The sequence below is a fragment of the Thermobia domestica genome, chromosome 10, assembly GCF_964235325.1.
Source record: "Thermobia domestica chromosome 10, izTheDome1.hap1.1, whole genome shotgun sequence".
NCBI lineage: Eukaryota > Metazoa > Arthropoda > Insecta > Zygentoma > Lepismatidae > Thermobia > Thermobia domestica.
In genome coordinates this window covers 268,005,426-268,021,950 of record NC_137463.1, presented here as the reverse complement: position 1 = coordinate 268,021,950, position 16,525 = coordinate 268,005,426, and the positions used below count along the sequence as shown (strand labels likewise).

General features: G+C 33.3%; 1 protein-coding gene across 1 annotated transcript in view; it reads left to right on the top strand.

Moving 5' to 3' along the window:
* The window catches only part of LOC145663207 (acyl-CoA Delta-9 desaturase-like), a 65,344-nt gene extending 49,846 nt beyond the window's left edge, over window positions 1-15,498 (top strand). The window contains exons 4-6 of the mRNA XM_081729560.1: window positions 2,463-2,668; window positions 9,186-9,371; window positions 14,921-15,498. Of these exons, the coding sequence (XP_081585686.1) occupies window positions 2,463-2,668; window positions 9,186-9,371; window positions 14,921-15,233 (705 nt within the window). The 3' untranslated portion in view covers window positions 15,234-15,498. The remainder of the gene's footprint in view (window positions 1-2,462; window positions 2,669-9,185; window positions 9,372-14,920) is intronic.
* The last annotated feature ends 1,027 nt before the right edge of the window (window positions 15,499-16,525 follow it).

Sequence of the window (16,525 nt, the reverse complement as noted above, 5' to 3'; positions counted from 1 at the left end):
GGCCGAGAAAATAAACAAAATATTAAGTATAAATCCACTAACGTATTGATGTGTTCTCTGAGCAGTGGCGCAGATTTTTGTGTAATTTTGGAGGAACCTGTTCAAGTATGTATATTTCATTGTCAGCTATACAAGCAAAGATCCGAAAAGATATGCAGATTTTGGGGGCTCAGGCAAACTTTAGGAGTCCTTAGCCCCCTCGGCCACCAGGCCTTTGGGCTTTATACTGGTCAATCAAAATTCACATAAAGAGGTAATGGTTGGTATTCTTATATATATATAAAATTGTATCAAGGTTTATCTGTATTACAAACAAAATTATTCTTTACACAAATTCAATATATTGAGGTAAGAAAGAACAAATAAATAGTAAAGAAGAAAAAAGAAAGAAAAAATAAAAAAAACGATTCGTTGAAGTGCTACAATTTCACATATTACATTGAATTTGAAACTTGTCCGAAACACAAGTCCATTTGTCGAAAAACAGGAAAAGTACAGTGATTGGAAAAAGAATAAATGATTTAACTAAATAATTATATGGACAGTAAACTATCGATTTAATGGAGTAATTGAAGAGAAAGGGAAATAAATCGTAAGTCCGTTAAACCATGAATTATGTTATGAACAAAATCTTGAATAGGATATTACACCTGAAACTGCGCTATATCCTGTGAATGTAAAATATTTAGCGAACGTACCATATTAGTGACAATAAAATGCTTACAACTACGTATTAAAAGGGTATGAAAAACCTCGTGGTTCAGTTGATTTCCCGTTGGATGTTGTTTCTTAATAATCAATGATCGAAACTGCCACCGTGTCTTTTAAAAAGCTAGTCGAAGTTTTGGTTTTAACAGTTAAATTGTGGGATTACTGCATTAGAAAATTCAATTTTAAAAAACTCAACACAATTTCCCATATATTTTCTTTTTTCTCTTTTTAACGAATTTTCTGCTTTCTCTCCTTTGTTTGAGAACAACCTATAGACAACCGAAAACTCCAAGAAAATTTATATAAGTAAACTAAATTTATTTTCTATGATTATCACCTTTGTGTAATTCCCCGTTTCCGTAATATATAACTGTTATATTATTGGTTAATTTGAATGGAGAGTTTTTGACGTAGATAGATCATAATTTTTGGAATGTCACCAAAAAACATGTTCAAATCAGCAATTCATTTGGAAATTATTGAAGGAAAGAATCTAGGGATAGGTAATCACTTTTGCTAGTCACTGTAGCTTTGATGTAATTTAATAATAAAAAAATTTAGGTGGAATGATATATTCTACGATTTTGTCCTGGTATTTTCCAATTATAAAGAAACTATAATAGAATATTTCAAATTTGTTTTCCTAACTATGCTTAGAGTTCTGTTGTTTTTATTTTTTAAACTGGTAGGAGTCTTGTTACGAAAAACCTGACCACCAATATGGATGTAAAAAATTGTAAAATAAGCTACCTGGGTATAAAATATTCCCACAAAAAGAGTTTCTTTTGTCAACTCAGTGCATAAACTGCTATTAAAAAGCACATTTCATACAGTAAATGAATATCTTATCAGCAAATTGTGAAACTTTGAAAAATAATTGGGCGGTGTTATGCAACAACCATTCAACCCACAACGAGTCAATTTTGGGGAAATCGCTGTTAAAGGTTCCTCGACCCCACAAGATATTACCGTATGTGGGTTGACTTTTCTCTTCATAGGTGGTAAATGCGTTACCAGGATGTTTTAGTATTTTCCTTACATATGTTCGAACCCTCCAGCAGGGCTAACACTTTTTTTTTTATTATTATTATTTTGTGGGTTGACTGGTTGTTGCATAACACCGTCCAAGTATAATAAAAATAATCTATTCCAGCTCGCACTAATTAAGCTTTGTGATGGATAAACACCGTATGCTTGTATTTTCTCGGGTTCTCTCCTTTATCCTACGTTCTTCATTCCATCATTTAATTCATTTCTCATCATCACCGTCTCTCTTAACTTCGGTCCATAAACATGGGACGTTAAACTAAATGTTTCATTTCATTTTCATATATTATTGTTATATAGATTGTAGAATTGGTTTAACCTATACATATTATCACAAGTTGTTAAAGAAGATTATTGTATTTGTTCTAAGTATTGTATCTCTTTTATATACTGACGAGAGTTCTATACTATTTTGTGCAAACGTACATGTAATATGGTCCACAGAATAATTAATAAATCTAATCTAATCTAATCTGAAAGTCCTCTATTCTCGTTCTTAAATAGAACAAAAACAAACAAATAACTTTCTTCGGTGAATTGAAACAATTATGTGAAGCCAAAATATTGTTTCCTACGTATGATTGAGAGAATGCGACCTTTTAAAGACGAATAGATGACCAAGTTTCTTCGAACAAGATTGTGCACTGTACGTTCCAGATGTATTTTATTGAAGCAATTTCGAATCCAATTTCATTCATTTACAGAACAGTATTCACGAGTGGGTGCGGGACCACAGACAACATCACAAATATACGGACACTGCAGGTGATCCCCATGATGCCAGCCGTGGATTTTTCTTCTCTCACATTGGTTGGCTGATGGTTCGCAAACTGCCAGAAGTGAAAGCAGCTGGGAAGACCATCGACATGAGGGATATTGAGGAAGATTCCATTGTTATGTTTCAGAAAAAGTGAGTAATAATCTTTTATAAATTAGAATTTTTCTCACATTTATATAAACCAACACCCAAGTTTTTAGTTGTAATATAATTTATGTAATTAAAACATTGTATAGTGCAGGTATGGGGATCTCATATAAAATGTGGATTCATGTTCTTCTTCTAATCTTCTTTCCCAGTTAGCTGCGGTTGGCTTTTGGGATCGCTGTTCTCCACCTTTCTCTATCAAGTGTCATATGTGTACACTCGAAAGATAATAACACTAGCTAAAACACTATTTGTATGTCCTTTTATATGGAAAAGTGTTGAATTGAAATTAATATTTGTGAATTGAAATTGAAATAATGAATTCAAATTAATATTTGTGGTGCATTTCTAATATATGTACAAGTTGCAGGAAAGTGCTTATACTTACATTTATTTTTTGTTTGTTGTATCTTTACTTTATTTGTATTTTGTATTTTTTTTATCTTGTCTCGTTTTGTCTGTAGCTTGCTTATTTTATTTTACTTTCTTGTCTATTTTATTTTAGAATAATGGTATCGTATTAAAATATTATGTTAATAAGGCTATTGTAGGATTGTAATCCTGTAAATAAATAAAATAAATATCTACTGTGACACCACACTGTACTACTTCGTTCTTCACATTATCTCCTCACTATCCCCACTTCTTCTTTGGCCGGCCTTGGGCTCGTTTCTCATTTAGTTTTTATAGCATCCACTTGGTGAGCTCCGTATTCCGAAGATCTTCTTCTAACATACCCAAACCATCTCAGTCTACTTTCTTGTAGCTTTTCTACTACTTGTTTCACCTTAACCGTTCCTCGGAAAACTTCATTCTTAATTCTGTTCTTCCGTTCACACCACGTATCCACCATAGCCTGTTCCTCTCTGTTCTTCGTCGTCCAACACTCCACTCCGTATAATAAGGCAGGTTTCACTACTGCTTTGTAAGCGTTTCCTTCAAGGCGTGTTGATACCCTACGATCATACAAGACTGTTGCCGCTGCTAATTTTACTGTTTACATCTTCTTCTATTTCTGTAGTATTGATCCCAAATACTTGAATTTCCTCTTCTTTACCACTTCCTCTTCGCCAAGTAATATTCTTGTATTCCCGATCACATTTTTCCTGAAACAACAATGTAAAATACTGTCTTGATTTTGCTAATTCTAAGCGCATTGCTTTCCAATACTCCTCTCGAGGTAAATAATTTCTCTTGCAATGCTGCCTTGGTCTCACTTGCTAGCACGCTGTCATCCACAAATAACATATTTCAAGGTACTAACTCTTGGATATCCTTTATAAGCTCGTCCATCACAAGTACAAAAAGCTACAGGCTAAGATTAGATCCCTAATGAAGTCTCATTTTAACTGTGAGCTCTTCTGTTAGTCCACACGCGCTTTTCAATTATGTGCTACATCCATCATATGTCTCTTGAATTACATATACACATATATGCGTTTGAAACATACTTGTTCTTCAGTCCCACCAAATAAAATCTCATAGCATTCTATCATACTTTTTTGTAGGTCGATGAAAACAATATGAAGGTCCTTTTCGTATTCTCTGTACTTTTCCATTAGCATCCTAAGTGTAAGTATTGCATCCGTTATCAATCACCCTGGCATGAAACCAAATTGGTTCTCTGTTATTTGGGTCTCTTCCTTCAATCTTGCTTCTATCATTCTCTCCCGGAGCTTCACTGCATGTGTCATAAGTTTTATTCTCCTGTAGTTGCCATAATCTTGAACATCTATTTTTAAAAACAAGAACAACGTAGCTCCTTCTCCATTGTTTTAGCATATTTTCTGTTTGCAATATCCTATTAAAAAGTTGAGTAAACCCACTGCACTCTTTAATTACCTATACTTTTCCATGCTTCAATAGGTACCACTTTTCATATTTTTCATGGCATTTTCTACCTCTACCATGGTCACAGAGTGAAGCAGTCCCTGATTCGTGAATAGACATTCGCAAGTTTCCTTCGGGTTTTCTTCATTGAAAAGTTTCTGGAAATACTCCTTCCACCTCTTCTTTATCTTCTCTTCACTTGTCAGAATCCCGCTATTTTCATCCTTGATGCAGCACACATGCAAATATCTTTCTTTTGCCTCTCTCTTATCTTCGAGAACTTGAAAATCATCCTTTTTCCCTCTTTTGTTTCCAGGTTGTTGGACAACTTATCATAAATTTGGCCTTTTGCTACACTAACTGCCTTCTTGGCGTTCTTCTTCGATTCTTTGTAGTTCTGTAGATCTTAATGATTGCCTGATTTCTGCAATTGTTTCTATCTTTCCTTTTTCTCCTTCACAACTGCTAGAACTTCTTTATTCCACCACCACGTTTCTTTATCAATGAAGCCTCTTCTTTTTGTTTCTCCCATAATTTTTCTTACTGTTTCCGTGATAAATCTAGTTCACTCCTTTTTCTCATGCATCTCTTCTTTCTTCATTTGTAGTACTTACGATGTTGTAATTTCCTTCCGAGTCTTTTCAACACTTTTTTCACCTAGTTTTTGTCACTTCGTTCGAACAGGAACATTTTCTCGTCTTCTTCCTACTTTCTCCTTGATGCAGACATCGCCTACTACGAGGTGATGTTGTTCCGTTAGACTCTTACCTGAGCAATAGGGTAATATTATAAGATCACGAAAAGTACGCAAACTACAAAAGATAATTATCAGAACTATTACATGAGATAATGAAAGAACTCACTGCAAACCATTACTTAGAAAATTAGATGTATTAACTCTTTCTTTGGTTTACACACTAGAATGCGTAATGTACGCGAAACAAAACAAAGATATATATATATATATATATATATATATATATATATATATATATACAAAATTGTAGATGTACTTGCAGGCCCGTAGCCAGCCCAAAAATTTAAGGGGGGGCCGGGAGAAGTTAGGGGGGCCCGACCCAATCATATTATATTTCATCACCATATTATAGTTCATTTGCAAGTCTACCGTGAAATTTTATGTGGGCCAGCCAAAGTTTAGGGGGGGCCCGGCCCCCTTGCCCCCCCCCCCCGTGGATATGGGCCTGTGTACTTGATCGTAATACAAAAACTGAAGAAAATATGCATGTTACATGCAGACTGGAAACATTTAGGAAAGTGTTTCCTAGGGATGGCCACAAAGTTCTCGGAGATCTGGTTTTCAGAACCGGTTCTGGAACCGGTTCCGGACCTGGATCCGAAAACCTGGTTCCGGACCTGGATCCGAAAATCCGGTTCCAGATCTGGATCCGAAAAACCGGTTCCGGAACCGGATCTTCTAGAACCGGATCCGTTCAGAGCTGAAAACCGGTTCCACCAGGAACCGGTTCTAGCCATCCGTAGTGTTTCCTTGACATCTATTTGATTAAATACTTGTTACACACTATTAAAATGAACAAAGATGTTTCTATAATTACATGGTCGCATGGGGGAATATTCAAAATTAACAAAAAATTGGCTACTTACTAATGAATCCTCCCTTGAAAAATTTAAAGATTTTTGACGTTTCGGAACTCTCAGCTGGTTCCTTTCTCAGTGGCAAGGTAAAAAGGATTAAAACGGAAAAAAGATAAAAGGAGTAAAACCAGGAATACATACCACTATATAAAAGTAACGTACAAAAAAAGAGATCCTGAGATGAAAAGAGCAGAGTGAAAAAAGAATGAATTGAATAAAAAAGAACGTGGTGTCTATGTTAGGCCACTATTGCCAGATCCAAAGTATGCATCAAAGGTAGGTACCCAAGTTTGATCAATGTTGCCAGTATCAAGGTTCAATGCAGATTTGTATTTATGAATAAATAACGATTCTTTAATTTCCCGCTTTTTTTTTATTTTTTATTTTGCTGAACCTATTACCTTAACCTGTTTTATATTATGTGAATGTTGTTTTAGATGAAGCGTTAAACCCGACATGCCTTCATCTTGTGACTTTTTTGATCGTCTAACATGCTCCTTCACACGCGTGTTAATATTACGTTTAGTTTGGCCAATGTATGAGGAATCAGATTCGCAATGGACGCGGTAAATACCTGCCTTATTTAATGGATCGACAAAATAGCTTTTAAATCCAGTGAGATGTTTTTGTAAACTTTTGGGAGGAATCCTTGAAGCAGATCAAGGGAGGATTCATTGGTAAGTAGCCAATTTTTGTTAATAAAGATGTTTCTAGTTTGAAGGCAGCAGTAAGAAATATTATATTAAATGGTGAATTTTATCCTGTCGATGAGTTTCTCCATGATGAACACAAATAATAATTCTAAGGGAACTGTTGCAATTATTACTTGTTTTACCTATATCATTCATCTACATACTACGTTTGTATACTGTAATAAATTAACTGTAAACATAATACAATCAAGGTAATGTTTTTTGACATGTTCAACACTATGCTGCAATTTGTACGTGTATTTGATACATTGAACGCAATAAATACGATACAATACAATATGTCAGTAAAATGTTCCATCCAGGGTAGGATTGGCTACGTCGGCTGATCGGTCCTGAAGGCTCAAAGGTAAGACCTCCCGCAATGAGAGATAAAATAATAATAATGACAATCATAATTTTTATATCTTACAACTAAACATAGTTAATTTCGATTCATTTATAGAGTGTTTAACAAAGTGGATCCTAGTTTTATTTGCTTGTATCGCTGTGCTTAAAAAAATAAAAATCTATATTAGAGCAATTCGATATCTCTCTTTCAAATGTGGTACCATTTTCTTTTTGGCAAAGCTAGGAATATGAAGCGTCTTATAAGCCCATAAAAAAAACTTTAAAAAAAAGAAAGAAAGAAAACTCATAGACAGCATGGGATCTCGTGTCCAGTGTATCTCTCTATTGTACATGTCTTTAATTTAGTGATAGTCGATTCCACAATAAACTCCATACAAGAAAACACTTATTTGGAATAGTAGAGGAATCACTTGCAACAGGGATAGAATCGTTCAAGTGGAATTGCGTACGTGCGAGTAATAGTAAGATGAATTAGTTACCACAATACAAAATCCCGCCAAATGTGAAGTGAGATCTGTCAAACGATTTCTAAATGCCAATGGACAGAATGCAGCTGATATCTATCAGAATTGTGTGCCATTTACTTACCGACAATAATGAGTGAAAGGAAGGTCAGGTACAGAAGGCCTAGCGTTTAGACAAATGATCTGATAGAACGTGTTCATGAGAAAGTGCGATGCAATCGTCGACTCACAATAACTGAACTCGACAAAGAGTTTCCAGAAGTGTCTGCGAAAACAGTATATCGAATTGTGATTGATAAGCTGGGTTATCACAAGCTGTGTGCGAGTTAGGTACTAAAAATAGTGACAGACGCTCACAAAGAGCAAAGAATGACAGCTGCACATGATTTTTTTTTTTTTTTTTTTTTTGGTCCCGCTGGAGACGATGGGAATAACTTCTTTTCTCACATAGTGACAGGGGATGAAACCTAAATATCGTAAGCCACTGGGAAGTCGAAGCAGCAGACAATGCAAAAGTGTCACTCTGATTATCCTAAAGCAAAAAAAATTAAAACACTATCAGTTCAAAAAATTGTGGCAACCGTGATTTGGGATCAAAAGGGTGTAGTTCTTGTGGAGTTCTTGAAACAAGGATGAACAATTACAGCATATGTGTATTGCCAAACACGGAATAATCCGTAACGTGCCATCCAAAATCGACAAAGAGGAATGCTACGATCTGGAATTCTTTTGATCCATGGCAACGCCCCACTACATACAGCTGCTCGTACTGTTGAAACAATTTAAAGATTCGATGGGAACTACTTAATCATCTCCCTTACATCCTCGACCTTGCTCCCAGAGATTTCTTTCTGTTTTTTCAGCTGTAAAAGTGGCTTGCATCGAAGAGTTTTAATGAGAGTGAAGTTCTCGAGGCGTCAGTTCTGGACTGGCTGTACTCTCAGGTGGCAAAATTCTACACAGAAGGTATACAGAAACTTGTGTTACGCTACCAGAAATGTCTGGAGTTTCATGGTGACCATATAAAAAATAGCCAACGTGTGTATTTGTATATTAATCATAATGCATTTTTATCATGTTATTTTTTTTATTTTTACTTTTAATTTTTATTTATTTATTTATTGACATGTGGCTGTGTATAGGTATTCGAAGGTTCGTCAAAATGTAACGTATAGTTCACTGTAATTCGATAATGGTAAGCACTCGAGAAATGATTTTTTGTTGGTAGAAGGATTGGTCCCTTGAAACATAACTCAATATATAATATATTTAATTCATTGCGTTGCAGATATCTTTGTTGAAAAACAAGAAAGAAAAAAGAAGAAGGAAAAGACGAAGTTTAAACAAATCTGGGAACATCACAGGGATAAAATTTCCTCGGGGACGAAAGAAGGAAAACGGGATGACTGTTCCTGGAAAATGGGCACATCTGGCAATAAAATAAAATAAAAGAAGTAAAATAATAAATTAATAAATAAGAACAAAATAAAGAATTCTTACATATTCTATGTTAGTTCTTTCATTTATTCCCAGGTATTATGTTCCCTTGTATCTCCTCGTGGCTCTTGCGGTTCCTGTGGCTGTTCCGTGTCTCTGCTGGGAAGAGTCTGTCTACAATGCCTTCTGTATAAACTATGCTTTACGATATGTCATTGTTCTCCACGGTACATGGCTAGTCAACAGTGCTGCTCATATATGGGGCATGAAGCCGTACGATAGGTAAGCAACTACATACACACAATTTAAAGGTCAAAAATTAAAACTTGAAACTTAGAATATAATTCTGTTCTTCCCATGATTATAAATGTTATAATGGACATTTACAGGTTAGATTTATTTGAGAACCATGATAGAAATAATATTCAGAAGTGGGGAAGTACCATAGTACATCCGCTGGCATAGTGGCTGATGAAATGTTATAATATTGTAATTAATATAAATACCAATACCGTATGTTATGTTTATTTTTAGCACTCAATGTTTGTCCAAATTACTGATAAATAAAGAGAAATTACTGATCATGCATACACTTTAACCGTAGTTACCAGGTAGTCATAGAAGGTGCTTTTAAATCGTCGATAACACCTTTAATAGCAAATACGAATGTATGTAAAAGGAATTACACATTTACATTGTTTTTGTTCAATAGTTTTAAGAAAGAAACACAGAAAAAAGAAAATTAATTAATCAGCAGGTCAATGAGTAAACCTGAGGACTACATGATAAAGTAAACAGCGAGCTTTGTAAAATACATAGTAACAAAATAATAAATAACCCTTGACGCACCACACAGCTAACAATAACTTTAAATAAATTATGCATGCATTGATGTATTTCTTCTTTTAGTTTGTAGCAGGAAAATTTTAAGTTTTATCGATGTGATTTCTCTTATCCGTCATCGATTCAAGAGATAACATCTATCTTATTTAGGAAGTTATAATTCAAAATATATGATATAGATAGAAAGTGTGATGCAGAACATATTGGTATACAGGAATATATGGTATAATCAACTTTTAAATAACACTAAAACTTTAAATAATACAGTAGTATTAAAAATAATTTATTAGTGTTTAGAAGAGAGTACTTAGTGTTATTTGACTCATAAGACTATTGTAAGCGACTACGTACCGTGACTTGTTTAACGATATAATTTAATGATAAAATAAATTCAGTAAACTCAATACGAAGATAATTTTTATTCAACAATATTGCATGACTTTCATAGCTGCAAACAGTAATGACAAATTTAATGAACTGAAATTAAAAATTAAAAAATAATAAATTAAATTAATAGTTAATATAAAAAAGTAACACTTAAAATTAAAATTAACTTTATAATTATTACACTAATTTAAATTAAATTTACATGTAGCTTCATTCATCTAAACTCTAGAATTACTACATAAATAATTAATACTTTTCTGGCCAGAGTGTGTGTGCATATATATAGTAGCGTTTTCGTGTGTATATATATAGTAGCGTATATATAGCGTTTTCAAAATGGCCGCGAAAAGTGGGTCCTGTATCAGATAAAACGTCCAGTGCTTATAAATGAAAAACGACTGAGAATGCAAAGATGAAACAAAAACTGAGATAGGGAACGATGATAAAGCATATCAAGTGGTGTTGTTTTGGTGACGCTCACGGCCTTTCGAGAAGGGGTCCAACTTCAAATTGATACAGGACCCACTTTTTGCGGCCTTTTTGAAAACGATGGCCCAAATCGAAAGTTGTTTCCTACAAAAGTTGTTTCGTTTTTTAAGGACTATCGAATGAGGTATGATTCAATACACGTTCCCATTTGAAAATTTGAAGTTGGTCACTGGGCCCCCTTCAAGGCAAGCCCTGGGGGTCACCACAACAACACCATGTGATGTGCCATATGACATTTTCCTATCTCAGTTTTTGTTTTATCTTTTTATTCTCAGCCGTTTCTGATTTATAAGCACTGGACATTTTATCTGAAACACGCTGTACGGGGCGCGGTGGCTCAATGGTAGAGCGTTCACCTCCGGTGCTTGGGGTCCCTGGTTCGATCCCAGCTTGCACCGTGTGGACTTTGTGGTGGACAAACACCTTGTTCGTGGGTTTCCTCGGGGTTCTCCCGTTTCCTCCCACTTTCTTCATTCCACCATTTCATTCGTTTCTCATAATCACCGTCTCCTTTAGCCTAACCGGCATAACCATGAGACGTAAAACTCAAAGATTTCTTTTCATTTTATTTTCTGAAACACCCTGTATTTATTTATTTATTTATTTATTTATTTATTTATTTATTTATTTATTGGTTTGTTTGGTTATTTACTTATTTATTTATTTATTTATTAAAAATAAAATAAGGCGTAACAGTTTCAATAACTTAACGTTATCTTCATCAGACGTTAACTGGAAGAGATTTGTAATAGTGAATAATCTGTTAAGAATGCGATAGTATAGTAAATAGTCTGTGAAGAGTGTAATAGTGAATAGTTTGTGAAGAGTGTGAGACGACAATAATCTGTGACGTTTAGATGAGTCAACAGTTTTTGTGAGCAGGAGTTGGAGAACACGAGTGTGCATGCTATAAGTGTTGCAAAGAATAAGATTTCGTAGCATGAAGATAATAATTAGTATTTTATAAAGTAAGTTGAAGTTTGTGTGCATGTACCTGTACCCGTAAATAAAGTTTAGTTTAGTTTGGGAAGTAGTTATTTTAAATAAGTAAAATTAATAGCAATATTAAATATTACAAATTTTTATTGTCAATCTATTATATTTGGATATATCGATAATAAAGTTAAATTTGTTTGTTACATATATATATATATTCAATTTGTTAATGAATTTAATTGTTATACATAACAATATATATGACAAAACAAACTTTATATTGTAAAAGTAAGGCTTGTTTTTACATGGACTATGCTTAATAGCGTGTCTTACTTCAGGTGCAAACAATATAAATAAACTAAAGTAAAGGACTTATACACAATTAATAAATGAAATAAATTCACATCTAATGCCCGATATAAGTAGCAAGAGAATAAACACTAAGACAGGTCCTTTAGAAAGCGGTATGAAATATCATCCTATTAAGGTTGGAAATAAGAAAAAATAAAATAAATGTTTGCATATACAATGTGTTTTTTGTTTGTTTGTTTGTTTGTTAGTACTATTTTATTCGAGCAATGAATATTCGAGCAATATTAAATTATTATTATTATATAATTTTAATTGTTACACTTTATAATTTTTAATTTTTAATCTGAAACAATCAGGTATTGTTCTATTTTACTGTTTCATTTAAATTTATAATATAACTGTTTCCTTAATTACTATTATTTTCACTTTTCTCTTTTATTATTATTATTTTAATAAATTACTAGCTGAACCTGCGCTCTCTACACAGCGCATCATTCGCATATGAGCATAAATCTCCTTACCATTCCTTACTACATCTGTACATGTCCCTTTACAGACACAAGTGAAAGACGTATTGATTTAAAAAAAAAAAAAAAAAAAAAAAAAGCCAAGGAGTATCATAAAGGGGAGACTTTTTTCGATTATTTTTCTAATCTCGCACCGTTTGCAAGATTTGAGCCTGCTTCCGGTTGGAGTTTCTAATTCATGTATGACCAGTGTTTTCTTTCTTCTTGCATGCAGTATGTAATAAGCAAATACATTACATACACAATTAATTATAATGTCAGTTATATATGGTGTTCATTGGGCAAAACACTCCCCAAAAAAAGGTTCACCTTAGACTGGAGAAATGGTTATCCTTCCTTTTTCATTATTATTTGGCCATGAAACAAACGCCTGAGACATATACAACCCCTATATACAACAGTGTGGTGTTGGAATGTATAATGCTTAGGATGTGATTCTTTAGTTTTCTTTTTTTTTTAATTTCAACACTTCCAATGTACTCGTAAAAATGTAATAAAGAAATAGTGGCCACGTTTTTTAAATATTCAATTAGAACTGGACAATCTACATGAAATTTGCAATCGATCAGTGAAAACGTCATCTTTCTAGAGCCTGTAGTTTCCGAGATCTCATTGTCGAAAGGATTGGCCACAAATATATAAATGTAGTTTAAAAGAGCTCCGAAGATGGCAGCACAATTCATTTACATTTATTTCGGAGAAGGCTTTATTAAAGGCAAAGGCCTTTGAGCAATAATTTAAAAGGATAAACTTTGTGAAAAATATTTCTTTAAGTAATTTATTTAAAGTACACTCTTTTAAAAATATTTGTCTTTGTTATAAACGTGAAATCACAAATAACCGTAAATCAAAGGTTTGAAAGCTAACGTTATAGGTTAGAGCTCGGTTGCTCTTAATTGGTACTGTAGAATTTTAATAGATAGATTCCAAATATGAGTTAATTTTGAAGTTGCTTCTCCATTCAGTGTTCTATCATATGACTTTACTTCTATTGATTCTCTTAATCATTTTTTTCTTATCCGTAATTTTTATCCTTTCATTCGTTCTAACAATCTATCTCATAATTCATGTATTTGAAGTAAACTGAAATAGAAGAATAATAAAGAAATGGAAAGAAGTGCAGAGGATTAACAAAGAAAGAAGTGAAAATTAATGAACTGGACTAAATGGGACTCAAAGACATGAATTATGGGATAGTTTGAAAGAATGAATTGAAGGATAAAAATCACGGATATGAAAGGTTATTAAGAAAAGCAATAAGCCTAAAGTTATATAATAGAACATTGAATTGAAAAGAAAATTCAAAATTAACTAATATTTGGGATAATTTATTAAAATAATAATAATAAAACAGAAAAGTGAAAATAATAATGATTATAAAAAACAGTGATATTATAAACTAGGTGAAATACCCGTTTTTCGCATGGGTCAAATGAAATATCTATGTAAATAAACTGAACAACGAAAGAAAAAAAATATCGGTCATTTTCTACTACTTTTACATGTCCCAGTAAACGATCTCCCTGAGACCCCTCGTCTTGGTCTGGAGCCTGGATCAATGTACCCATGGCCAAAATTTGGTAACTCTCGGTCCACTCGTCTGGTCTCCAGGCCACACACTGACACACAGACAGACACACAAAGAAACTCCTTATTTTATTTATATTAGGTTAGATTTTAAATAAAACAGTATAATATAACAATACCTGATTTTTTCAGAGTAAAAATTTAAAATTATGAAATGCAACAATTAAAATTATATAACAAAATAATTTAATGTTATGAAGATATCCATTCCAGTTAACATCTGATGAAGATGACGTTAAGTTATTGAAACTGTTATGCCTTATTTTAAATTTAATAAATCGGCATATGCTCTGGTCAGAAAAGTATTAATTATTTAAAATTAAATATGGTAGTTTCACTAATATGCAATGAGAACTGTCATGAGGTGTAAAGACTAATTAAATGCATCGGAAATTAATCGCTCATTATGAAAAGTTATTGTTTTCAAACAAGTGTCTCTTAGTTCCATGAGGAACACAGTTTTCAGAATATATGCACAAAAATTTGTTGTAGAATACCAATTTCACATGATTTTCCATAAGAAAATAAATCTTTTAATCGTTACAATCATTTTAACGATTATCAATTAAAAATGTAGTCCTACAAACTTTAATTGATTAATTTAAAATTTAGTAATTTTGTAACGGATTAATTACAAACCTTAATATCTATTTAATGATTTCTTTTATGAATATTCTAGTATGTAATAGTTCCGTGAAAAGTAATTTTGTAGTCCTGTAACGAGTAATGAATATTTCCTCTGATCAACAGATTCATGTCATCTGTGGAGAACTTGGGAGTGGCTATCTTTGCTATTGGCGAGGGTTGGCATAATTATCACCATGCATTCCCTTGGGACTACAAGACATCGGAGTTCGGTTTCTACAGAGCTAATATTTCCACCGCAGTGATCGACTTCTTTGCATGGATCGGATGGGCCTACGACTTAAAATCAGCTTCACCTGAAATGATTAAGAATAGAGTTCTCAAGAGTGGAGATGGTTCTCATCATCTGTGGGGATTTGGAGATAAAGATTTACCCGAGGAAGAGTGGAAAAGAATACAGTCCAACAAAGTGGCTTGAGGCGCATGCATACATTTTTAACCAAAGAGTGCTTAACATTTATGTATAAACTAAAGAACTGAAATTGTGTGGTAGGATAGATATTTAGCTTCAGTCTTTTTTTTTTTTTTTTTTTTTTTAACTATGAAGCTGGAAACCAGTTAAATTACCTACTACTTTGTCAAAAAAAGGTGCCTCGAAACAAGAGAGGTAATATTTGTATTACTTTGAAAACTGTTGTATTAATGTAATTACATTATAATATTTCTTAATGTTACAAAATCAAGTTTTGGCATTTTCCCTTCATAATCAAAATCATATTCATTTCTTGTCTTTAGATTTAAAAAAAAAAAAAAAAAAAAAAAAAGCCGGTAACTGAAATACACTGAAAATTCCAAAAATGGAATATTTTAAACAGGGCTAGCCCTAAACAACTTGCTACCCCGTGCAATTTCATCATTTACAGCCCCACCTCCGTTCTCCAGAAAGAACAAATCTTAAAAGCCACGATTTTAAGTATGCTACCCCATCATAAACAACGAAGGGGGAGAGTACTCGCACTCAGAAAGGCCTAAACACTACAAATACAATCTCGTTGTGTCTGCTTTTTCTTCTTTAAATAGTAATCAATTATATTAGTGAAAGATAAAGCAAACACAGCTGCAAAGGAAAGATGGTAATCCCTTTTATAAAATTCAATATCGAGCTTCAATCTCAATATATCAGTTTGCAATTCGAGTGCAACTTGGTCTTTTATCTTTATTTCTTCGTTTTCTTCTACATCTGTTAAAAAAAATAAATACTTGCTTCCATCTTTAGTGATAAAAAACTTATTTATGGCAAAGACAAGACTAATTTTCATGTCAAAACTGTAATAACTAACTAAATGGAACAGGCATTGGCTTCTGTTCGAAAATTGAGTTTTTATATTTGACAACAATCAAGCAATTCATGCTGGGATTTGTTTGACCATTTGCTGTAGCACTGTCCGTGTGATTTTAAACTGGTACGATCTAAACATGAAGATCAGCTTATTAAATTTAAAAACCATCATCATGAAGTATGTTTTCACCTGGAGATATTTATTTTAAATAATATATTTGGTCTAGGAATTAATTCGTGCGGGTGGACAAGAGATGGCGCAACGAACGAAGCGTCCCACAGTTCCGTGTATCCACACATGTGTTGAAAACCCCTATCATCGCGTATCGTTCGTAGTATAGGGCAGTGGATTAAAGCGTCAACAACACCATTTGTAGTTAAGTGAACATGGCGCAATTTGTGCCTGATAAAGTGTTTTTGCGGGGTATCCT